This window comes from Ovis canadensis, chromosome 17 (assembly GCF_042477335.2).
Source record: "Ovis canadensis isolate MfBH-ARS-UI-01 breed Bighorn chromosome 17, ARS-UI_OviCan_v2, whole genome shotgun sequence".
Classification (NCBI taxonomy): domain Eukaryota; kingdom Metazoa; phylum Chordata; class Mammalia; order Artiodactyla; family Bovidae; genus Ovis; species Ovis canadensis.
The window spans coordinates 27436346-27462781 of NC_091261.1; the positions used below are offsets into that span (position 1 = coordinate 27436346).

The following is a 26436-nucleotide window of genomic DNA, read 5'->3' on the forward strand; positions in this document are numbered from 1 at the left end:
GATTATTAGCTACAGTTCCCAGTAAACAATGAGGACAAAGACACTGGTCTTCTTTGCTCTGTTCTAAATAAGAACAACACTGAAGTACTGCATACTCACCTCTGACTCCTCCTTCTCAGAACCCCTAGGCAAGGGGGAACGATCTGGTATGAGAGTGCTTTTTGCTATTACAATGTTTATACATGCTTATACTGAAATAGACAGTACAGCAGGAAATAAAGTAAAAATAAAGTCTCCCTTTGGATGCCCCTCTGTCTCCCCAGCCTACCATTCATTGCTGACTGTAAACCTCTACCTAGGGAGACTGGAGGCTTCTTACTGGCCTTTCTGTTAGATGCTTCATCTTTGTGGTTTTCCTAGAATGGGCGTGTGTTTCTGCCAGAATCAATATGACCTCCTGAATAAAGAGGCTGCCTTGTTTCCAAGGACAGAAACAGGAAGCCTTCAGCTGGATCTCTGTCCTCCTCCACCCTAGTGGTTCCTGCTCATAATTTTCCTGGCGCTATTTTCAGATGCATAAAACAGGAGGGACTGCATACTTGTAGCCTCAGGACTGGATGACTAGGATAATCTTTGGGCTTCCCAGGTGGTGCTAATGGTAAAGAACCAGCTTGCTAGTGCAGCAGATGAAAGAGACATGGGTTTGATCCCTGTATTGGGAAGATTCCCTGGAGGAGGGCATGGCAACCCACTCCAGTATTGTTGCCTGAAGAATTCCACGCACAGAGGAGCCCGGCAGGCTATGGTCCACAGGGTCGCAAAGAGTCTGACATGACTGAAGCAACTTAGCACATATGCAGGGTAAGATTTATGTGATCTAGGTGACCAGGAGGCAGGGGTTTACAGGACACTAAACTAGAAGTTTGGAAACCCAGAATCACATTATGATTCTGCTTTGACTATGATTCTGGTTAGCTGACTCGTGGAAGCCACTTACCCTCTGGGCTGTACCATCCTCACAGCGGACAGGAGGTGATCAGACTGCCTGAATTACAGATCCTCTTCAAGTTAACACTCTTATGTATTTCTTTTAAAACAGAGTACTTGTCTTTATGGTATTTCTTTTAAAACAGAATATTTGTTTGTCTTTATGGGAGTTACTCCTTAAAATGCTTGTGAGTGTGGGAGTAGCGGTGGGAGAGAAAATGAAGGGGAAGTTCTTTCTTTCTTCACCTACTCCAGTAATTGAAACGGGTTTTTCATGCCAGATATAAACACAGAGATGGTTGCCATGGAATTGGTGGGAGGTGGTCAGGTGGAGATAAATGTAAAAGAGAAGCCGAGGGTCCCCTGGGTCCAGACCACTGCCCCAGGAGATGCAGACTGGTGACCTAAAGCCTTTTCCCAGATTTGAGGAAGGCCTTTCTTGCCAGTATTTGCTGTGAGATGCAGCCTGCCATTTCTTTCTGTCCTTCAATTCTGCAGGCGGAACATCTAACCAGCTGTTATTGGGGCGGGAGCAGCAATGCGCTGGACCGGCATGACCCCAGCCTGCCTTACCTCGAGCAGTATCGCATCGACTTGGAGCAGTTCAAGGGCATGTTTGCGCTGCTGTTTCCCTGGGCCTGCGGAACTCACTCTGACGTGCTGGCCTCCCGCTTATTCCAGTTATTAGATGAGAATGGAGACTCTCTGATCAACTTCCGAGAGTTTGTCTCGGGGCTGAGTAAGGACACGATTGCATGAGTTCGGGGGTCGGGGTGGGGAAATCGGGGGAGACGGGGGAGCAGCGTGGTCTGCCTTGCTGCCCTCAGGACCGTAGCCCTGCTCTCCTCGCAACACAGGGCTTACAGGACAGAGGAGCACGTTTTAAGGTCTGCAAGCTGATTGTACATTTGTTTTAGTTAATGGATATATCGTATGATTAAATCATTACCTTCTGCATTAGTTAGTCTCTCAGTCGTATCCAGCTCTTTGTGACCCCATGGACTGTAACCCGCCGGGTTCCTCTGTCCAAGGCATTTCCCAGGCAAGAATACTGGAGCGGGTTGTCATGCCCTTCTTCAGGGGATCTTCCCAATCCAGGGATCAAACCTGGGTCTCCCACATTGCTGGTGGATTCTTCACCATCTGAGCCACCAGCCCACAGATAGTCTTCAGCACTAGTTAATATACTTAGTCATGGAATTTGCAAGGATATCACCTTAAACCCTAAATTCACAGACCACGATAACTTTATGAGGGAAGAAGAAATGTTTGGATGTGGATAGCTTTTACTTGTCCCAACATATATTTATCCTACATATGATATATTTCATAAAATTTTATGAAACATTTCATAATTTAATAAAAGGCTAAAAAAAAAAAAAAACCGCTCTGCAGTCTAGTGGAAATCTTTTCTCTCTATTTTGTGGGGAGGAAACGTGTCCATTCCTGAGAATACACACCCGCACCCGACAAGCATCACGGGTTTCTGCCTGTCAGCCTCGCTGTCTGACCTGTTTACTGCCCTATATTCCACTGGGCTTGTTGCATTAATATTTGAGTAGAAAAGCTATGTGGTGGTCGAGCTTCACCTGACATGTGGTTATGGATGTAGCAGGCATTATGTCGGGCTGCCAGAATTAAGTAGGAAAAACTTTTTAATTCTAATTGTGCTACACTCTGTGACCTGATCCATGCACTTGAAAGTGACATGTGCCCAAGGGAAGATGAAGGCATCAGGTATTGAGCCAACAATGATTCCAGAACGCACCCTAAATCATAAAGAATCATGACTTGGAAGGCTTAAAGGCCAGAGGAAACTGATGGTTGTTAAAAAAACAAAGGGGAGTAGGTGAGGCCGCCTTAGATAAGTAAAAACTGTTTGTAGAAAGCACTCAGATAGATCATTCAAAAGGGCTACATGGAGGAAACTAGCCTTTATTAAGCATGCTTTAGAACTTGTACATTATCACTTAATCCAAACAGACCTTTGAGGTAATAATAGTATTGATCTCTACTTCCCAGGTGGCTCAGTGGTAAAGAATCTGCCTGCCAATGCAGGAGACACAGGAGACATGGGTTCGATCCCTGGGTTAGGAAGATCCCCTGGAAGAGGGCATGGCAACCCACTCCAGTGTTCTTGCCTAGAGAATCCCATGGACAGAGGAGCCTGGCAGGTCCATGGGGTCACAAAGAGTCAGACACGACTGAGCAGGAGCACAGAAGCACACAATAGTGTTGATAACTAACATTTATACAGTACTTACTCAACCAGGCTTTACTCTCAGACTTTATGTGCATTTAATTTACCTAAGGCACACAACTGCAAAGTTGGTGTTTGAACTCAAGCACCCTGGAAGCAGGGTTGTGCAGTTACAATGATGCTTTATTATCTGTGTGTTTACTATTTATGCCCTCATTTTCAGTTAAAGAGATAGTGGCTCAGAAAAGTTAAGCAACATGCTGAAACATTCATTTTTAGCAAGTCAGAATATATCTGTTATTGAACTGAAAGGCAGTTTGTCCATGCTGGACCCAGGATTCAAAGTTTGTCTCAGAGGCACGTCCTTTTTCATTATTCTGTGCTTAAGGACAGCAAACAGATTTTTTTTTCTTTTTTTTTAGGGAAGAAAGAGGTATTGATTTTTAATTACACAAATAATGCATAAATACATTCTGCTTTTTAAAAAAGTGAACAAGAGAATTTGCACGGTGGTCCAGTGGTTGAGACTCCAAGCCTCCATTGCAGAGGGTGCAGGTTCAATCGCTGGGTAGGGAACTAAGATCCCATATGCCATGCAACATGGCCCAAAAAATAAAAATATAAAAGCAATAAAGTGTTTTTTTGTAATTTTTTAAACATAAATTTATTTAATTGGAGGCTAATTACTTTACAATATTTTACTGGTTTTGCCACATGAATCTGCCACAGATAAAGTTTTTTAAAAGTGAGCAAAATAAAATAAAAAAGTGAAACAATCTAGACAAGGCTAGAGACATTTTGACCCTCTCATCATCTTTTTTGTTCCAAAGTAACTGCTTAGTATCATTGGTATCTATCAAAAGGGAGATTTTTTTTTTTAATGACCTTTGGACAAAATAAGGAGAAGGAAAAGAAAGACATATTCTACTTATTAGAAAGGGGTCAAGGAGTTTTTGCTGTAAACATCTTTGCTGCAACCAGTTTCACTGTACAACTAATTGGCCATAGGCCATTTTAACATGAGAGATAAAAATACTTAGTTGACAATCACGGCACTAGAAAAGGACAACAAGTCAGTGTTTATAAATCCTTTGGTGAGCATGGCATCCAGTCCCATCACTTCATGGCAAATAGATGGGGAAACAGTGGAAACAGTGACAGACTTTATTTTCTTGGGATCCAAAATCACTGCAGATGGTGACTGCAGCCATGAAATTAAAAAACGCTTGCTCCTTGGGGAAAAAAACTATGATCAACCTAGATAGCATATTAAAAAGCAGAGACATTACTTTGCCAGCAACGGTCCATCTAGTCAAAGCTATGGTTTTTCCAGTAGTCATGTATGGATGTAAAAGTTGGACCATAAAGAAAGCTGAATGCTGAAGAATTGATGCTTTTGAACTGTCATGTTGGAGAAGACTCTTGAGAGTCCCTTGGACTGCAGGGAGATCCAAACAGTCAATCCTAAAGGAAATCAACTCTGAATATTCATTGGAAGGACTGATGCTGAAGCTGAAGCTCCAATACTTTGGCCACCTGATACGAAGAACTGACTCATTGGAAAAGGCAGAGGATGAGATGGTTGGATGGCATCACTGACTTGATGGACATGAGTTTGAGCAAACTTCAGGAGTTGGTGATGGACAGGAAAGCCTGGCGTGCTGCAGTCCCTGGGGTCATAAAGAGTCGGACGTGACTGAGCAACTGAACTGAACTTGATGAGCATAGTCATCCCTCTCACTCATCAAAACTAGAAGTTTACCAAGCTATGGCAGATATAAAAGAAGTGAAGTGAAGTTGCTCAGTCGTGTCCGACTCTTTGCGACCCCATGGACTGTAGCCTACCAGGCTCCTCTGTCCATGGGATTTTCCAAGCAATAGTACTGGAGTGGATTGCCATTTTCTTCTCCAGGGGATCTTCCCGACCCAGGGATCAAACCCAGGTCTCCTGCATTGTAGACAGATGCTTTACCATCTGAGCCACAAGAAGTGGCTGCTAATTCCCAGTGACCTTCAAGAGCACTAATAATCAATTCTTTAAGTAATTTGGGTAGGACAGCTTCTCCTCTCAGGCTCTTTACCAAATTTATCACTCAGTATTAGACATTGATGGCAAAAGGAGAATCAAGTTCCTGCTGCCCCATGAAAAGGAAATGGTTATGATCCCTGATGGGTATATAAGTTTCTTGAAAATGGTGAAAACACAGTCTGGCTTAGATTAGCTTGCTGAAGGATTTGCAAAAATTGATATCTGTTTTTCCAGTGTAATGTAACCATCAACCAGTAATTATTTTTATCTTTTATGGCAAAGTGACCTTATGGTCAGTTTGTTGTGGGGTAAATCTGCTTGTGGCAACCATGTTCAGGATGAAAATACCAATGTGTAGAAAGTGACAGGAATCAACATAAATATATAATTTATTTGCGCTTAGTCAAACCCAAACAAGGCAAATACTCTTCAAAATCTTGGGAAAAGGAAAGAGAGGCTTGCAGTCCATGATGGTGAAAATACTGGAGAAGAGTACTTAGGCTTCTTAAAATGCAGTTGAGTTCTTTGAGCAAAATAAACTCCACCTAGATTGCTGGGAGGAGGCTCAGAGCTGTGGTCAGTCATGCAGGTCTATTACAGCTATGGAGATGGACAAGTCGACTAGGGAAGAGAAATTCTGTTCAAGTCTTAAGAAACTTAAGAAAGAATTCTGAAAAAGACGGGTCAGTAATTTCAGTGTCCATCCCCAGAAAGATCCCCCCTGAAGTCAGTGACCAGATGATTCTCTATGGAGTTAGAGATAAGAGATTACTATCTGAAGGCGTAGAGTAGCTGGATCTCCTTTTTCAGTGGTATTGCTGGAAGGCAGCTTTTCTAAACAAGCCACATATGCCACAAAGTAGCTGGTCATTGGACGTTGGAGAGTTGGAGGGAAATGGAAGCTGGTGATTCCATGACTGACTGAACCCTGCTCCCAGAGCATGACAGTCAACAGAGAGTTCTCTATACACTGGGCTTGATGTTTAACCTCTGGGGTTGTTTCCTCATTTACAAAGTAATGATTGTCGGGACCGAAAGAAATAATTCAAGTTACGTTCCTACAGCAGTGCCTGGCTCAGAAAGTGTTAGTTGTTGTTGTCTCTACAATGACTAGGAACCCCCTCTACCTGACTCAGATGGCGATTTAAACTATCAAGGTGGAGAAGGCCCACTAATTGTGTCAGATACACAAAGCTGGAAGAGATAGCATGTTGGCGGATGAAAACAAGATGGAAAAAAATAATACTAGAGGAGGGAATGATTGGTAATAACAAAGTGATAGGGATAAATCGGAAGTCTGACATTTTAAAGAATTGTTTATTTATTTGCTTATTTTTGGCTGTGCTGGGTCTTCTGCTGCAGGGGGGCCTTCCGTAGTTGGGATAAGCAGGGGCTACTCTCTTGTTTCAGAGCGTGGGCTCTCGGGCATGTGGGCTCAGAAGTTGTGGCTCAGGGGCTTAGTTGCCCAGAGGCGTGTGGAATCTTCCCTGACCAGGGATCGAACCCCTTGCCCCTGCATTGGCAAGCGGATTCTTAACCAGTAGACCACCTGGAAAATCTCCAGAAGTCTTAAATTTTAAGAAATGATTGTAAAAGGACTGTATGTCTGCATATACATACATATAGTGGTTGCAGCTATGCTTTCTAGAGTCAGACAAATCTGAGTTCAAATCCTGGGCCTGCCACTTGCTGTTAATAGCTTATGGCCTTGAACATATTACCTGAGTAAGCCCGGCCTTTTTCATCTGTAAGGTTGGGATAATAACAGTGCCCATCTCATAGAATTCTTGGGAGAGGAAAGTGAAATGCACATGGAAAGAAGTGAACAGAGGGTTTGTTGTTGTTCAGTTGCCCAGTGCCTGCGGCATGTCAGGCTTTCCTGTCCTTTACAAAGTGAATGGTTCACAAATGTCTGTCATTATTTTCATGAGTAGTATGAGTCAGTGTGCAGATGTCTTGAGGTTTAGTTGACTGTGTAGTCCAACTCCAGAAAGAGGAGTATAAATAGCTGAATGCAGACTTAGGCTATATTAGGGGAAGAGTCAAGAACAGTTCCACTCTTTTCCACGGTGGACAAAAGCCATCTGGAACTCTCTGTCCAGAGGCAGACTGAGAGACGCATTAACACGTAAGGTAGATGTGAGTAAAAATAAAAAAGAGTATACAAACCATGTCATATGAGAAAGTTGAAAAAGACTTAGAGAGGTGTAGCCTGGGGAATATAAACTTGCCTTGAGAAGATAAGCTGGTGGGAAACAGGACCTTAAAATCTGAAGGGTTGTTGCAATGAAGATGCGGTAGACCTATTCTATTTGACTTTGGGGCAGGAAGAGGAATCGTCCTACATCTTCTGTTGAGTCGTAATCTCTGAGATCTGATAAGGACTGGAAATTTTCTTCCCCAAAATGACATTGGCATGTGAACACATTTTATGTTGTATGCAGTTCGTGACCTTGATGAACCTGAGTCTGCAGGTTAAGGGTCCTGACTGAAGTGAAAATGACAGGAGCATTTTCAGTGTCTCAGGAGTTCCCTGCTGGGATGAGATGCCTCTGGTTGGGATGAGCTCCCCATCTCTGACTCTGAGGATGTTCAAGCAGGCGCTGGATCCTCTCCTATGTGGATGTGGACATGGGAGGTCGGACGAGATAATCCCTGCTGTCCCTGTCGACCAGTCCAGATCCTCTGGTTCCTCTTTTCCCAAATCTGATTCATCTTGAACTCTGTGCTCTGAGAATATGTACTTACCAAGTATTTTCTGGTTCCTGAAATACTTATTGACTTTAAGGGAGAAAGTAACAAGATTCTTTGGACTGAAACAGTGGTGATATAATGGCAGCTGTGTGCATGCGAAGTTACTCAGTCATGTCCGACTCTTTGTGACCCCGTGGACTGTAGCCCACCAGACTTCTCTGTCCATGGGAATCTCCAGGCAAGAATACTGCAGTGGGTTGTACATGCCCTCCTCCAGGAGATTTTCCCAGCCCAGGGACTGGATCTACGTCTCCTGTGGTTCCTGCATTGCAGGCAGATTCTTTACTGCTGAGCCACCGGGGAAGCCCTTAATGGCAGCTAGGTTAGGCTAAATTGGACTGAAGAACTATTTAAGAGACCAGAAGCAACTAAAAAGGATTTCTAAAATGAATAATTTGAAGCACTCTCAAACATGTATTGGTCCAGTGGTTAAGACTCCATGCTCTGAGTGTAGAGGGCATGGGTTCAATCGCTGGTCGCGGAACTAAGACCCCCGCATGCTGCAAGGCATGGCACCAAATAAAATTAAATTTTTTAAAAAAGAGGCTTTAAAAACATGTATCAAGATTATTTCTGAACTCTAGCAGTTATGATACTGAGGCCCCGTCACTGGGCATTTCTTATCAGTAGTGTTAGTCGCTCAGTCATGTCCGACTCTGCTACCCCATGCATTGTAGCCCCCAGCTCCTCTGTCCATGGAATTTTCCAGGCAAGAATACCGGAGTGGGTTGCTATTCCCTTCTCCAGGGGATCTTCTTGACCCAGGGATCAAACCCACATCTCCTGCATTGGCAGGCAGATTCTTTACTGTCTTAGCCACAAGGGAAGCCCTTTGTATCAGTAACACTCATTTAATTTGTGCCAGCTGCTAATCTAAGAACCTTTAATTCTCACCTTTCGTGGGTCCTGATGTCAAGACCACTGGTAGAATCTTCTAATTTGTCATCCTGCCTCCTAGAGGGGAAACTGAGATCCAGAGAGGCTCACTCTCCCAAGGGCACATGGTATCTATACAAAGACTTTGAAACCAGACATCCTCATTTCAGAGCTTTTAACACCAATCCCATACAATATCTGGGTTTCAGCTTGTAGGTTGATGCTTCAAGGGGACACTAAGCCTCAGGGTGGGGCGGGGCTGTTGTGAGCACAGTACATTTCATATTGGTACTTATGTGACTTCTAGGTGCCGCGTGCCATGGGGACCTCACAGAGAAGCTCAAACTCCTGTACAAAATGCACGTCCTACCTGGTAAGTGAGCCATGCAGAGTAGCACGGGTACCCGTGGCCCTGGCCTGGCTTGATGTCTTTTTTTGGTGTGCCCTGTTTGCCTCTTCTTTGATATACAAAAATCACTCATGGATCACTAGGAACAAACTGAACAGTATTATTGCCAGGAGTTCCTGAATCAGCAGGTGCTTGGTTCAGTGGTCATTCATTTGTCCAAAGTGTGAGCTGCTATAATAGAGCAGACTTTTGCAAGAGAACAAATAAATAGCACTTGGTAACTCCTGGGATTCTGAGTCTAGGGAGAGCGGTCTTACCTCTGACAGAGACAGTGGGAAAGATGGTGAAGTTTTTTGAGTTCAGCTTTAGACCGGGTTGGCCACCAGTTGGAAATATCTAGCAAATACTAAAAAAGAAAGAAAGAGAGGAAGGGAAAGAGAAAGAAAGAGGAAGAGAGGGAGAGAGAGAAAGTAGAGAGAGAGGGAGGGAGGAAGGAAGGGGGATTAGCTCTAAGGATAGAGATAGAATAAAACTATAGATTTGGGAATAATCTAAAATTTGGTTCCTTAAAGCATCATTCCATAGGATTTAGGAAAGTTTCCAAAAAAGGAAAACGTGAAGGGACTCTTTGGTGAGGGGTTGTTATAAAGGAAGATGGAGTGAGAAATGGGGGGAACCCCCCTCCCATAAGGTTTTGAGGCTGCGGGTATTCCAGGCCCCTCGATGCTGTAAAGGAAGACGGAGTGAGAAATGGGGGGAACCCTCTCCCATAAGGTTTTGAGGCTGCGGGTATCCCAGGCCCCTCAGTGCTGTGATCCCCCTGTGTCACTTCTTGAATGATTAAAGCACACTTTCACTGAGTCGTGGCCCTGCCAGTGTGAGAATTGTCTCTTCTCTCTCTCCAGAGCCATCCTCCGATCAAGACGAGCCCGATTCTGCTTTTGAAGCAACTCAGTACTTCTTTGAAGACATCACCCCAGAATGCACACATGGTAAGTGACTTTTTCTCATCAGGCCTGCTCTGTTTTTGTTCTCCAGAGCCCTCTGTTGTTGGAAACCAAGTTGCCCCTAAAGCTAGGCAGCCAAGGAAGTATATGAATACAGTTGCCTAATATGCTATTTTCTTTTCAGATTTTTGAACTTGAGTAACTACTGGGGTCAGGAAGATCCCCTGGAGAAGGGCATGGCAGCCCACTCCAGTATTCTTGCCTGGAGAATCCTCATGGACAGACGAGCCTGGTGGGCTATAGTCCATAGCGTCACAAAGAGTCAGATACGACTGAAGTGACTTAGCATGCATGCAGCTGCTGGAGAGTGGGTACTTTAGCCCATCAAAAGGACCATGTATGACTGGGACTTCCCTGGTGGTCCAGTGGCTAAGACTTTGTGCTCCCAAGAAGACGGCATGGGTTCAATCCCTGGTCAGGGAACTAGATCCTATATGCCACACCCAAAGATCCTTCATGCTATAACTAAGACCCAATTGCAGCCAAATAAACAAAAGAAAAAGCCTGACCTGTAGTCAGATATGCTGTTCTGTAACAGAGGTCAACAAACTTTGGACCAAATCTGGCCCACCACCTCTTTGTATGGCCTGTGATAATATAAAATGTATATTAAAAAATTAAAATAATATAAAATGTAAATGTTACTGCCTGTAAGTAAAGCTTTATTGGAACACAGCCAGGAACACAGCCAAGCTCATTCAATTATATATTGCCTATGGCTGTTCTCACACTGCAGTGATAGAATTGCCTCAGATATTTGCCATCTGGCCCTTTACAGAGAAAGTTTGCCAACCCCTGCTCTGTATGGTTGTTAGGTCGATCCAGACATGATCTGGCTCATTGGGAATACCTGCAGATTAATATGTGAACTTGTTCTGTTTTGCCATGTGTGAATCTCAGCAGCCCTTCCCACTTGCTGCTGCCATGCATTCTTTACTTCATCATTATGGCAGCTTCCTGACTTCACCTGTTCGAAAATCAGTGTGAGTTGTTCCTGGGTCCTTTTGCCTCTTAAATCTTACAGTCCCTAAGTAAGCACAGCTCAGACCTGCTTTTGAACTGTGAGCACCTAAGTGACTGAGTGGAGAGGAGTGAGAGGCAGACGCAGTCTTCTTATTGACATATGTGTTACGGGCAGGAGCTCTGGTCAGGATGCTAGCTCTGTCTAGATGACCTCCAGCAGCTTCGTGTATCTGGGAGCCTCAGGGTCCTTGTGGGAACTGGGCGATGAGAACTGTCACCTTGGGTACAGTAAGGATTTAGTGAGATAATGTAGTAAGCCTTCCAGCATAGTGCTTTCTCCGACTGTAACCCCACCTAGAGGTGTTTCTGTTGTCTCTCACACATGCTAGTAAACCTGTGGGTTTACCATGTAACACCCTCCTTCTTTTCTTTTTAACTCTTTTGGCAGTGGTTGGATTGGACAGCAGAAGCAAACACAGCACAGATGATGGCTTTGTTACAGTGAGTTTAAAGCCGGACAGAGGTACAGTCTTCCTCTTCTCTGTGTTTCCCTTCCTGCTGGTTCAACAGTTGTTTCTTGACCTTTGAACACTAATTTCTTGGCATGTGGATTTTAGGGAAGAGGGCGAACTCTCAAGAAAATCGTAATTATCTGAGACTCTGGACTCCAGAAAATAAAGCCAAATCAAAGAATGCAAAGGATTTACCAAAATTGAATCAGGTGAGTGCTCAACAGCACAGTTCATTCATTTTAAACCTTGAAGCTCTGTTCTCAGTCATAGGTAAATGTAGAATAAGTATCCCTCAAGGATAATGGTAACCTGGAGCACTTATTTAGTACCTGTTTGAATGTATTTTGTGGACGCTTTTGTGCATTTAAAGTATGCGCTGTTATGAGGAAATGACCACCTCAGAAAATGGGAACCACAAAATATTGTGGTATTTTGAGAGTACATGCATTCTCATCCCAATCATTAAAAATACCCTCAGAGGAAAGGGAACCCTCCTATGCTGTTGGCGAGAATGTAAGTTGGTACAGCCACTAGGGAGAACAGTATGGAGGGGCCTGAAAAAAATTAAAAATAGAACTACCATACGACCCTGCAGTCCCACTCCTGGGCACCTATCCAGAGGAAAACATCATCCACAAGGGTATATGCACCACACCAGTGTTCATTACAGCACTGTTTACAATAGCCAAGACAAGGAAGCCACCTCAGTGTCCATCAACAGAGGGATGGGTAAAGAAGATGTAATACCTATATACAATGGAATATTGCCCAGCCATTAAAAATAGTGAAATAATGCAGCAACATGGATGGACCTGGAGGTTGTCATCCTGAGTGAAGTCAGTCAGACAGAGAAGGAGAAATATCATACGGCATGCCTTATATGTGGAATCTAAAAAGAAACGACACAAATGTCCTTACTTACAGAACAGAAAGAGACTCACAGACTGAGAAAACAAACTCACGGATGCCGGGGTGGCGGGGGCAGGAGGCAGGCAGGATAGTTAGGGAGTTTGGGATGGTCTTGTACACACTGCTATATTTAAAATTGATTATTGACAAGGACCTACTGTATAGCACGTGGAACTCTGCTCAACGTTTTGTGACAGCTTGGGTGGGAGGGTAGGGGAAATTGGATTCATGTATATGTATGGTTAAGTCCCTTTGCTGTTCACCTGAAACTATCACAACCTTGTTAATCGGCTATACCCTAACCCCCCACCCCCCAAAAAAAGGTGAAAAAATAAAAACCCCTCAGAGGGATTTTCCAGATAGTCCAGTGGTTAAGACTCTGCGCTTCCTATGCAGAGGACACAGATTCAATCCCTGATAGGGGAACTAAGACCCATAAGCCTCATGGTGTGCCAAAAAGCATTTTAAAATTCCATCAGATATTCAAAAGACAAGCTCATGCCATTTCCAAACCACTGTACTTAGCTGTAAATAGGTGTCTGACTTTTTTCCCTTAAACAGCTGAAATATAATGAGGAAGATACAACCATGTAAATAATTTAAAATACAGGATGAAAATGCTTTTTATTAACAGAAGAAGAGATAGATTATCTGGGTGGAGGTAGAAAACATGACTTCTGGCCAGAGAAACCAGCGGATGTGTCATGGGAGAGAGGATTTGAGCTGAATTTGGAAAACTTGGGCCGAATGCTGAAGTGTATAGGCATGAAATAAGATGAGGTCTACGATTTACTTAAAAGTCAGCAAGAGAGGATAAAGGAGTTAGTTAAACATTTGTATAACAAAGGAACCGCTAATAAAAAGGCCTGTAGCTGTGACCAAGAGGACATCCATTTGCATCTCTCTGTGCAGGTTCAAATCCTGCTTGGCTACAGTCATAAAGCTAGTGGTAAAGAGCCCACACGCCAGTGCAAGACACAGGAGATGCAGATTCAATCCCTGGGTCAGGAAGAACTCCTGGAGGAGGAAACGGTAACCCACTCCGGAATTCTTGCCTGGAGAATCCCATGGACGGAGGAGCCTGGCAGGCCACAGTCCATAGGGTTGCAAAGAGACATGACTGAAGCGACTTAGCACACACACAATAAAGAGACTGAATCCACCATCCATCCCTTTAAACCTGCACAACAGGACTTTCTTGCAGGAGTCCTGATATTAAGCGGCTTTGCAGTCCACTTGGGTCCTGGCTGTGTACTCCCTATGAGGTGGTCATGTTCTTGTGTTTTCCCCGATCACTTTTCAGGGGCAGTTTATTGAGCTGTGTAAGACGATGTACAACATGTTCAGCGAGGACCCCAACGAGCAGGAGCTGTACCACGCCACGGCGGCGGTGACCAGCCTCCTGCTGGAGATTGGGGAAGTGGGCAAGCTCTTCGCCCCCCAGCCTGCCAAGGAGGGCGGGGGTGGGGGCAGCGGGCCGGCCGGCCACCAGGGCCTCCCCGGCAGCGTGCTCTTCCCCAAGAAGGGGCCGAGCCAGCCTTACGTGCCCGAAGCAGCGGAGCCCCTCCCCGCCAGCTTGGCCGGCGCCGGTGAGGAGCACTCCCTGGGCGGACAGATGGAGGACATCAAGCTGGAGGACTCCTCGCCCCGGGACCACGGGGCCTGCTCCTCCATGCTCATCTCTGACGACGACACCAAGGACGACAGCTCCATGTCCTCCTACTCGGTGCTGAGTGCCGGCTCCCACGAGGAGGACAAGCTGCACTGCGAGGACATCGGCGAGGACACGGTCCTGGTGCGCAGCGGCCAAGGCACAGCGGCGCTGCCCCGAAGCACCAGCCTGGACCGGGACTGGGCCATCACCTTCGAACAGTTCCTGGCCTCTCTCCTGACCGAGCCGGCCCTCGTGAAGTACTTCGACAAGCCCGTGTGCATGATGGCCAGGATCACCAGTGCAAAAAACATCCGGATGATGGGCAAGCCCCTCACCTCCATCAGTGACTATGAGATCTCGGCCTTGTCCGGCTGAATCGGGCACCTTCTCCGGGGACCGGAAAGGCGGGGGGCGGGGGCGGGGTCTTTTTTATGTTCTGTGTTGGGGCTTCAGTCTTCCTTTTAAATTAAATATTTATTAGTACCCGGCCTGAAGCCTAGTGTTTTCATAATATAATACAATGAAAAGCTGTTGGAGAAATACTTAAAACACCTCCATGTAGGTACAGTGCCGCTCTTTTGTTGGGGGGAGGGGGATTTACCAGAATGCAGTGAATTCCCAAAAAAAAGATGACTCTGTCTGTGATATGTGTGCATTTATAACTTCTTAATCTTGCTGTTGAGCTGTATACATAGTGCTGTTTAAACGCTAAATAAGGCAGCAGCCATTGTGTATTAGGGCTTTTTGAATAAAATTAGAGCTGTAAGGAAAGTGAGATGCCACAGAGAGAGAGAATGTTCTTAAATGGCATAGGCATTGTCAGCTGGGATAAATTCTATACCACTTTAAGGGAGCATTAAAGCTATTTTTTAAGATTTGAAATATATTTCATAAAAGTCCTCTATTCAAAAAGCATATTCTGCAGGCATTCCCATTTGAGGTTCTAAGCAGTTAGGAAAGTATAAGTGATTTTTATGTGATGCCAGAATAACACCTCTATTTGATCAGTTTGGGCAAATACCAGACCAAATTGCATTGAAAAATCAATTGCATTGATTTAAGTCAGCTGGCCGGAATTCAGGGGGAAAATGAACAGTCTTTGGTGACAGAGAATCTGAAAGTGGCAACAAAAATGGTAAGAGGGCTCAGAATTTGGGGGGTGGGGTGGGGGTAGGGGAAGAGTAAAAGTACTTATGCTTCTTATACTGAATTTTCAGCTTCTTGTTACTCATTGCAAATACAGCAAAAAAATAAAACAATAAACTTTGCCATTTCCATGCTCTCCATAGGTTCAGGAAATCATACCATGTATCACATATGACCATCTTTCCAGTTAAATCAATGTAGAGATAATGTAAAATGAAAAAAAGTCTGCAAGGTCACGTCACTGAGTGTGTAAAGCGGAACTTGACACTTTATATAAGAGAATAGTATGCTCTATTTACTGAATGGACTTGGAAATGAAACCTGTCGCACCTGCACTTTGTATTTTCGCTTCTTTTTTATTACTGTTACGGTCTTGTCTTTTACAGATGCTGGAGTTTTTTTCTTCTTATTGTTGAATTCATAATCATGGTCACATTTTCTTTGCATATTCAGAATATTCCTTCCAATGCATTCCTTTATTTTAGAATCCATTGTGTCCTTATTTTTAGCTGTTGCTGCTGTTTTTAATTTTGTTTACAGAATGATTTTTTTAAACTGTCCAGTGATGTAGTGTTAACCTCAAATAGGATAAATGTGAACAAATAAAATACATGGATACTCAAATGTGGCTTTTATCTCAGTACTTCAGTTCCTGTTTATGGTGATAACATTATTCTTTTGAAAACTTTGCAGGGGAAATTATGTTTGACAACCATTTTGGGTAAGGAAACAAATGTTTATAGGCAAATATTTTGAGATAAGAAATACACTTTGGGGAATTCCCTGGTGGTCCAATGGTTGTGCCTTGGTGCTCACTGTGGGGGCATAGGTTCAATCCCTGGTGTGGGAACATTTCATGCAAAGATGGGCACAATAAAGGACAGAAATAGTATGGACCTAACAGAAGAAGATATTAAGGAGAGGTGGTAAGAATAAACAGAACTATACAAAGATGGGCACAATAAAGGACAGAAATGGTCTGGACCTAACAGAAGCAGAAGATATTAAGAAGACGTGGCAAGAATACACAGAAGAACTATACAAAAAAGATCTTCATGACCCAGATAATCATGATGGTGTGATCAACAACCTAGAGCCAGATATCCTGGAATGCGAAGTCAAGCGGGCCTTAGGAAGCATCTCTGTGAAAAAAGCTAGTGGAGGTGATGGAATTCCAGTCGAATTATTTAAAATCCTAAAAGATGATGGTGTGAAAGTGCTGCACTCAATATGCCAGCAAATTTGGAAAACTCAGCAGTGGCCACAGGACTGGAAAAGGTCACCTTTTTTTTTTTTTAGTTTGAATGGCAATTTTTATTTCATTTTTTTAAATTAATTAATTAATTAATTTTACTTTACAGTAAAGGCAGTGCCAAACAATGCTCAAACTACCACACAATTGTACTCATCTTACGTGCTAATAAAGTAATGCTCAAAATTCTCCAAGCTAGGCTTCAACAGTAAGTGAACTGTGAACTTCCAGATAAGCAAGAAAGTTCCAGAAAAGCATCTACTTCTGCTTTATTGACTATGCCAAAGCCTTTGACTGTGTGGGTCACAACAAATTCTGGAAAATTCTTAGAGAGATGGGAATACCAGACCACCTGACCTGCCTCTTGAGAAATCTGTATGCAGGTCAGGAAGCAACAATTAGAACTGGACATGGAACAACAGACTGGTTCCAAATCAGGAAAGGAGTACATCCAGGCTGTGTATTGTCACCCTGCCGGTTTAACTTATATGCAGAACACATCATGAGAAACACTGGGTTGGATGAAGCACAAGCTGGAATCAAGATTTCTGGGAGAAATATCAATAACCTCAGATATGCAGATGACACCACCCTTATGACAGAAAGCGAAGAATTAAAGAGCCTCCTGATGAAAGTGAAAGAGGAGAGTGAAAAAGTTGGCTTGAGGCTCAACATTCAGAAAAGTAAGATCATGGCATCTGGTCCCCTCACTTCATGGCAAATAGATGGGGAAACAGTGGAAACAGTGACAGGCTTTTTTTTTTTTTTTTTTTGCTCCAAAATCACTGCAGATGGTGACTGCAGCCATGAAATTAAAAGACGCTTACTCCTTGGAAGAAAAGTTATGACTAACCTAGACAGCATATTAAAAAGCAGAGACATTACTTTGCCAACAAAGGTCCATCTAGTCAAGGCTATGGTTTTTCCAGTGGTCATGTATGGATGTGAGAGTTGGACTGTGAAGAAAGCTGAGTGTCAAAGAATTGATGCTTTTGAACTATGGTGTTGGAGAAGACTCTTGAGAGTCCCTTAGACTGCAAGGAGATCCAAGTAGTCCCATCCTAAAGGAAATAAGTCTTGAATATTCATTGGAAGGACTGACGCTGAAGCTGAAACTCCAGTACTTTGGCCACCTGATGCGAAGAACTGACTCATTTGAAAAGACCCTGATGCGGGGAAAGATTGAAGGCAGGAGAAGGGGACGACAGAGAATGAGATGGTTGGATGGCATCACCAGTGAAGAACTGACTCATTTGAAAAGACCCTGATGCCGGGAAAGGTTGAAGGCAGGAGGAGAAGGGGATGACAGAGAATGAGATGGTTGGATGGCATCACTGACCAAATGGACATGAGTTTGAGTAAACTCCGGGAGTTGATGATGGACAGGGAGGCCAGGCGTGCTGCAGTCCTTGGGGTTGTAAAGATTTGGACACAACTGAGCAACTGAACTGAGGTAAGTGAGAGGAGCCAGACTTTTCCATTATCATTGAGAACAGAATTATAAATGAACAGTACATCACCCTGAAAACATGTTTCTCTTGATGCTCTGTTGTAATACTGTCCTTATTTGTTCAAACAGCTCACAATGGTTTTATCCCAGTGTCAATGTATTTTACAACGGCAATTTCTAGTCTGTGTGCTTCTAAAGGCTGCATGTGGAGGAGCCCTGAGCCTTTGAGTTGATTATTGCCAGTTCAGCCTATGAGTCCATCTTGTAAGCGTCTTCCTTCTCTGGCCTCCAGAAGGCAAAGAGGGCATTTCAAACAGCATTAAACTTCCTCTCAAGTTTCTAATGGATGTGTTATGTCTTTAGTATTTCTATGGGTTATTCTCTTTGATTTCAGTGTATTATGAGTGACCGTCTTTTTTGAATGGTCACTTCCCCTGTGATGCTAATAACTACTACACCATCCCCAATGACGGGCTCAATGTCTCTATGGTAATAGACTTGATTTGGCATCCCAATGGGCTTCCAGCTCCAGAGCACTGGGACACCGGCCTTAGTGTAGCTTTCAGATTCACATGTGTGTGCTAAGTCACTACAGTTGCGTCCAACTCTTTGCAACCCTATGGACTATAGCCCACCAGGCTCCTCTGTCCATGGGATTCTCTAGGCAAGAACACTGGAGTGGGTTGCCATTTCCTCCTCCAGGGGATCTTCCTAAACCAGGAACCAAACCTCATGTCTCTTTCCTCTCCTGCATTGGCGTGTGGGTTCTTTACCACTAGCGCCACCTGGGAAGCCCAGAGCTTTCATATATGAAAACTCAAAAAAGAAATTTACTGCTGAGGGAAAGAGAGAGAGACCATTTGGAGCCTGAATGCTCAGGAAATGAACGCCCCCAGAGAAACCACAGATCTAGCCACATCCTCCCATCCTGCATTACTTCAAGTCTGGGTAGGAGGTGGGTAAGCTGTGTGCGCATGCCACCGTGGGAACCGCGGACAACGAGAGGGTTCACTGCCAACAGCATCCTCATCCCCACCAAAGGATGCAGACCGGGAACCCTGGCGGCCACGCAGAGGGCAGCTCCCGGTACGTTCCTGTCCTAGTCAGTAGCGAGGGTGGCTAGACTTCTCACTTCCCTGTCCCCAGACATGGAGCAGCTTGGCCTGGTTTCTGACAGAAGCTTTGTCAAGGCGACTTCAACTCAGAGTTCGCTCAGTTCAAGAATCTAACAGTGAACCTCGTGGGGAGTCCTGGTCACTGCCTCATTCTGCAACTCTTCTGCGTGTTCTTCATGACCCGTCCTGTAAGACGGCTCTTTTGTTACAGCATCCACTTCTAACCTGAAAAGAATAGCAATTGATGTGGTGAGTACAAAGCATTTCATACTGTTTTCTGGTTTAAAATGACTCTTTTACCTAATGTTTCAGGCCCTGTGTCTTTTGTTTAACATATTCTTGACAGTTCAATGCTTTAAAAAAAAAAAAGAAAAGCTTATACAGCCAGACAAAGGAATTTATAAGGAGACGCAAAGTGAGGAGAGGAGGTGGGGCCTGGGAAGCTGTCCCTGTGAGCTTAGGACTGGCTCAGGTGGAGACATCTGGGTCTGCTCAGAGTCTCCGGGAGTAGACGGCTGAGGGCCAAGCTCTGGACTATTTGCGCTTCCTGGATTCACAACTACTTCCCCTCCTCACCTTCACAGGGAGACCAAGATCTGTAAACAAAAACCCTATAGCTGTTCTTAGAATTCCTCAAGGGCAAAGTATTGGCTAGACTAATACCAGGACCGGGTTGACGATAATCAATTGTTTAGTGAATTCACTTATTTTATGACTGAATACCATCTACTGTATATCAGATTCTGTCACACTTCAAAAACTAGACTTTCTCCTCATAACCTGTCCCCCTTTGTTATTTCTTAGTTTAATTGGTAATACCAATATCCATCCAGTACCTGAAGCCAGAAACATGAGTCCTCCTGCCTGACTATGACCCACCTCCAGTTACTGAAGTCAATCCATTGTTTCTTTCTGAGCACCTTTTAATCTGTGTTCCTCTATCTATTCTCAGCTATACTGTCTTAGTTCAGCTTTGTGTTCGTCTGACTGTCCAAAAGGGTTTTATTAGACTCTTATATTAATATTTGATCTATCCTCCTCACTGCAGTGCGGGAGACCCAGGTTCCATCCGTGGGTTAGTAAGATCCCCTGGAGAAGGGAGTGGCTACCCACTCCAGTATCCTTGGCTGGAGAATTCCATGGACAGAGGAACCTGGTGGGCTACAGTCCATGGGGTTGCAAAGAGTTGGACATGACTGAGCGTGTCTTGCATTGATTGGCAGGTGATTCTTTACCACTAGCACCACCTGGGAAGCCCAGATGGAAGATTATCTGTGGATTTATAGTCCCTGACTCTGGCAGCTCCAAGGTGACTCTCCTTAACTGGGGTCTGTTTCCCCAATGACTTAGCAGTAAAGAATCTGCCTGCAGTGCCAAAGGCACAAGAGACACGGATTCAATCCCTGGGTTGGAAAGATCCCCTGGAGAAGGAAATGGCAAGCCACTCCAGCATTCTTGCCTGGAAAATCCCATGGACAGAGGAGCCTGGCAGGGCTACGGTTCATGAAGTCGCAAAGAGTCGGACACGACTGAGCATGCTTACGTATATTCTTTTACCAGTCGGAAGGCAGCCATCAGAGTGGGCCTCTTTGGCCATCAGTTAGTCTGAGTGGGATAAAGATTTGATTACTGTACAAGTTGCTGGATTGTAGCCACTCTATCTGCCCTTCACACCCTCCAGTTAGTCTTCTAAGCTGATGCTTACACAGTCTTTCTAAACCTTCAGTGTAATCACATTTTCTTTAACTTCAAATCTCTTCAACTTCGGACACCATAATATGTGCTTATAGTGCATCTGACTCTTTGCAATCCCGTGTGCTGTAGCCCGCAAGGCTCCTCTGTTCATGGGGTTTCCCAGGCAAGAATACCGGAGTGGGTTGCCATTTCCTTCTCCAGGGAATCTTCCCGACCCAGGGATCAAACTCATGTCTCCTGCATTGGCCCATAGATTCTTTACCACTCAGCTGGTAGGGATGTCTGATTTTAAAAAAGCATATAAAAATGTTTATAATTAAGTTACTGCTTGTTTCTCCATAGACTAACCTCTCAGCACTTATTGATATTCCAAGGAGCAAGGAACCTAAAATATATGAGGGATAACAGTTTATTTATTTTTCCCATTTGCTGGTTTTTTTAATATGATTTACAGCTTCCTTTGTCATGCTGTCAACATCTATGAACCATGTGCAATATTTCAGTCCCTCCAACAACTCTTGCCCCAAATTTAAACCTAAGAATGAGAAATAAAGGATAGCATAGACATTTGAAGTTTTGCACATCTTGATAGGAAACAATATATGTTATGAAATTTCATCAAAAGACAAAAAGAGGGTTTAGCATCACATATTGGGACATTCTTCCTCTATAATTTGTATTGAAACATCAGCTATTTCCAGTGTAATACAACACAATATCTCTTCTCAGTATGAGAAAGACCTGTATGTCAGAACAAGGGGGAAATAAGGGAGAGACATTTGAATTCACTGGATCCTTCTTGGAGAAAGGACTTTCCTGGTGGCTCAGACGGTAAAGCGTCTGTCTACAATTCGGGAGACCTGGGTTTGATCCCCAGGTCGGGAAGATCCCCTGGAGAAGGGAATGGCAATCCACTCCAGTACTATTGCCTGGAGAATCCCATGGACAGAGGAGCCTGTAGGCTACAGTCCATGAGGTTGCAAAGAGTCGGACACGACTGAGTGAATTCACTTCACTTCACTTCTTGGAGAAATCAAAGAGATGTTCATTTAAGCTGAGAAGACCTTTGAGAGAGTCTATGAGAAAAAAAGCATAATATATTTTGGGGTGTATCCCTGGGTTATTTCTTCAAGAGCTGGTAACATAAAGAACATGCAGCATGCAATAAGGGAATTTGTGATGCCTGCTTAAGTGCAATTATCAGTCAGGTATACTGACTTCTTTAAGCAACACATGTGATGCCTTTACAAATGAAGTAGAAGATGGAGTCGCTTTAAAAATACACACAAGTTGACATGGAGGTTTCAGAATCTCCTTTGGAATTCCATTTTCTTTCCAAATGGGCAGAGCGAGAAGAATGATTTTTAGGGACTTCCCTGGTGGTCGGTGGTTAAGAATCCACCTTCCAGTGCAGGGGACATAGATTTGATCCCTGATTGGTTGGGGAACTAAGATCCCATGTGCCTCAGGGAAGCTAAACTTGTACACCACAACTGGAGAGAAGCCTGCACGCCAAATGAAAGATCCTTGACGCCACAACTAAGACCCAGTGCAGCCAAAGAAATTCCCGAATATTTTTTTAAAAAACTGGGAAAGTCCTGGTGTTTAATTTGCTGTTGTTGTTTAGTCGCTAAGCAGTGTTCGACTCTTGCAACCCCATGGATTGTAACCCCCCAGGCTCCTCTGTCCATGGGATTTCCCAGGCAAGGATACTGGAGTGGGTTGCCATTTCCTTCTCCATGGGATCTTCTCGACCCAGGGATCAAAGCCAGGTCTCCTGCATTGCCAGGCGGGGTCTTTACCCCTGAGCCACCAGGGAAGCCCCTCCCTTTATTAACAAACTTCTGTTTCCCTCATGGTAATATTATTGTGAGATTGAAGCTCATTTGTCCTACAAAGTTTTACACACATCTATGTATATAGACATAGATGTATATGTATATACACACACTTTTTTTTTTCTTTTTAAAATTCTTTTCCTATTTAGGTTATGACAGAATACTAAGCAGAGTTCCCTGGGCTATATAGTAGGTCTTTGTTGGTTGTTTATTACATACACACATTTTAAAAAGTAGATCAAACTGAAAGTATTCCTTGATTTCATTTTTTCTAAGTGGCAGAGAGATCGTTCCATATCAGTTTAAATTTAATTCACTTATTTTAATGGCAGGACAGTTTCCATAGAAAGAAAGTGTTCTATATTTTATTTAACCACACACTCCTCCTCCCTCCCAGCTGATGGACTTTCCACTATGATAGATTCTTTTTATTATAAACATTGTGTCCGTGAATATCATTGCAGAGTGATTTGGATCATATGTAGGAATATTTATTTGGGACAGAACTGAAGGAGTAAAAACATGGGATTGAAGCATATACCCATTAACACTGTAACAAACCCTGCCAAGTTCCTTCTGAAATAATTCACTTGTTCACACTCCCATCAACAACCAGAACTCTGTTCTCACATGCGTTCACCAACATTTGAGGTTAACCATCTTCCAATTTTTACTAATCTGATAGATAAAAGATGATATATCATCTCAATTTGAATTTCTATCATAGTAGGGAAGTTGAATATTTTTTTAAGTATCTACTGGTTCTCTCAATTTCTTTTGTGTTTCCCTTTTACATTTTGGTGTCATGCGTTCTATAATAGTGTGTCGTTGTCTTAAGTACCAATTCTGTTACCTGTTTTATATCTAACTTCTGTTTTTTATTTGTCTAGTTGTAAATGCCACTCACTATGGCAACAATGAGAGAATACAATGAAAGACAGTGAGGAGGTTATTAAGCATAATGAATTGCTTCACTCTCTCAGAAGACCAATGACTTTCGAAATAAGAGTATTTTTTAAATTTCTTTCTTCTTCTTTAGTCTTAATAGCCACTTGTATTTGCCACAGAGCAAATCTGATGAAAAATCTCTGCTAAGTTGCATCCCACATACTTAATTAATAACTATTCTACTGTATCCCACTAGAGGGTAATGTTGGGCTAAAGACCAATCCCTGTGACTAACTTTGAGGCCCACATTCAACATATTCCAGTTAAAGTTTTACATCTCTAGTGAAAACTAAAAGGATACGTTGCCCTTAACTGCTCAATACAGTTAGGGCAGAAAAGGAGGGCAGAGCTGTGAAGTGTAATAACTCAAAGAATATCGAGAAAAGCTTGATAGAAGCATCTGCTCAGGTCACACTCTGCCGAGACAATGTGCTTTACTCTATTACAGACACAGGAAACCAAAGGATCAGAGGAAGAAAAGATTACGTGCAGGAGAGATGATGTCCTCCATGAGGCAAACATTACCTAACATGAAATATCTCCAGAGGATTTTCTTTCTGCTTAGGATGTAGTTTCCTCTCGGGTTCGTGGCCTTAAACTGGCAACATTCCCTTATACAGCCATGCCAGGGCCAGGCGGTCCCCAGGGGCTCAGCGCCCTTGGCTAGCATGCCTGTGCCACCTCCCATCGGGCTGGCCTGAATCACAGGTGACTTCTGCTGGCCTCTCCTGACAGTCAGAAGCTCATAAAAAGCATGGACAAAAATCACGTCCCAAAATGCAGTCTAGGCCAGATCCCGTCATCCTCCAAAAGGTCCTGCCCCTCTCCAAAGGCACTTCCGTCTACTGCACTTTGTATTTTCTCTGAAAAAGAGATGCTTGCCAAAGCTCCGCTAAAAACATGAAAGGTCTGATTGAAGAAACAAAGGTCAAAACGATCCACGTGCAATGAGACAGCCGTTCAAAAATTAAACGGTGCTACTTCTAAAATAATAAAACCTTAACCTTGGCAGAGGGCTCAATGCCAAGTGGCCCTTCTACCAAGAAAGCTCACAGACAGCGACACCTGCAGGCAAACCTGGGTAATGCTCTTGCTCAGTTTGGCAAGGGCGGGCGGGGTAGGGGACAGAGAAAGAAACAGGAAAGAAAGACGGGTAAGTTCACTGGGTGAAATAGCTAGGCCAGGTTTCAAAATCAGTGAGTCTAGTCCCCTTGGAAATGTCCGCATCCTACTTCCTATCGGCACCTCTGGCTGTGATGGTCGGGGAAGGGGTGGCGCTGACTTGAGTCGACCAGCAGGTGGGACGGCCACCCGCTTAACTTCCCTCATATAGTCTCTGCTGCTCTCGCTCCCCCATCTTACAGACACAGTCTTTGGAAACCGGAGGAGATCCTCCACTCCCAGTTTAAAGTCTCTAACCTGAGAGCTTGGGGGAAGAAAAGAAGAAGGAGTCGACAAACCAGAGGGTGGGTCAGTGGAACCACCTCTTATGGGAAGAAGCATCTCCCCCCCCCCCCCCCCCCCCCCCGACACAAACCTCTGCCCTTTGCTACTGACTCCCTTTTCTATCTCCCCTCTCTCCTCCCCTTCTGATTGCAGCTGCCATGGAAACTCTGTGGGAATAAAAGCAAACCTGGAGAGTTTAGAGACCCCTCTGGTTCCTGAAAGAAGTGAATTAAGAAATTCAGTAAAACCACTCAATGAAGCTAAGCTTGTGGGCAGACTTGGCCCCAGTCATCTGTCCCTTCCCCCTGCCTGTATTTAAAAATATATATTATTTAATAAAACACCACCTTAAAAATGTCACGAATCAAAGCCATTTGGGTTCAGTCCTGTCCCCAGACACGAGCATTTAGTGTCCTGTCTTGGGCTCCAGGCTTTGTCCACCACGTGAGTCCTAGAGCTCCCTACCCACTGCTCCAGGAGGACCATGGAGACGGGTGTGTGGAATTACATTACCTTCACCATCTCCATCACACTCCAAACCTGACCCTGACCCCATTATTCTCGGCTGAATCTTTTTCCCATCCTGCTGAGGTGTGGGCAACCTAGAGCACCAAGGTGCCTTGAGTTGCTGTTGGGAAGACTGTTTACAGAGCTATGATGTATAAGCTGAGGTGTCACACCATATGCACAACACCTCTCCCGTGAGAAATGGAGGGGTGATAAATTGTGTTCTCAATCTCCAATTCATGTCCCATTGACTGTAGCCCACCAGGCTCCTCTGTCCATGGGATTTCCCAGGCAAGAATACTGGAGTGGGTAGCCATTCCCTTCTCCAGGGGATCTTTCCCGCCCAGAGATTGAACTCAGGTCCCCTGCATTTCAAGCAGATTCTTGACCATTGGATACTTTGCGATATGTCGAGACATGTGTTAGGCATAAATACTGAATCAAGGTTTCCATTTGAGAATTGCTAGTATTTAACGGTGCTTTTTTCTACAGCCCAGATGGGAGCATCTCCCTAGGCAGCCTTCCGTTCTCGGCTGCTTGTGTCCTGAGTATTTCTCCTTATCACACACTAGACAGATGGGGGCGAGTGTCCCTCTCTCTCCTCCCTGTGACCAAAGGCCACTTCTCTCTCAAGAAACATCAGAGTTCATTTAAAAATGGAAATTTAAACTTCTCTGCTGCTTCTCACTATTTATAATAAGAAGAAGCCATTTTGTTTTTAACTGGCAGTAATAGTGGCTCAATTTGTACCAATGATACTGAAATACAAGCTTATGGCCAGAGCATACAGTACAGCCTAATTAGTTTCACAGAGATTTTGATTTAGAATGCCTCATATACGAAAACCAAAAATGTTTTA

At 44.0% G+C, this 26436-nt stretch overlaps 1 protein-coding gene and 1 long non-coding RNA gene across 2 annotated transcripts in view; both read left to right on the forward strand.

Annotated features, from left to right (window-relative positions):
• TBC1D9 (TBC1 domain family member 9) overlaps positions 1 to 15950 on the forward strand; it is a 120824-nt gene extending 104874 nt beyond the window's left edge. Inside the window, exons 16-21 of the mRNA XM_069556855.1 lie at positions 1426 to 1666; positions 9094 to 9159; positions 10041 to 10127; positions 11554 to 11628; positions 11723 to 11826; positions 13830 to 15950. Of these exons, the coding sequence (XP_069412956.1) occupies positions 1426 to 1666; positions 9094 to 9159; positions 10041 to 10127; positions 11554 to 11628; positions 11723 to 11826; positions 13830 to 14555 (1299 nt within the window). The 3' untranslated portion in view covers positions 14556 to 15950. The remainder of the gene's footprint in view (positions 1 to 1425; positions 1667 to 9093; positions 9160 to 10040; positions 10128 to 11553; positions 11629 to 11722; positions 11827 to 13829) is intronic.
• Positions 15951 to 18963: 3013 nt separating this feature from the next.
• On the forward strand, positions 18964 to 25434 carry LOC138422206 (uncharacterized). Its single transcript, XR_011249792.1, has 2 exons — positions 18964 to 19392; positions 25224 to 25434. It is a non-coding gene; the product is annotated as an uncharacterized lncRNA (long non-coding RNA).
• Positions 25435 to 26436: the final 1002 nt, after the last annotated feature.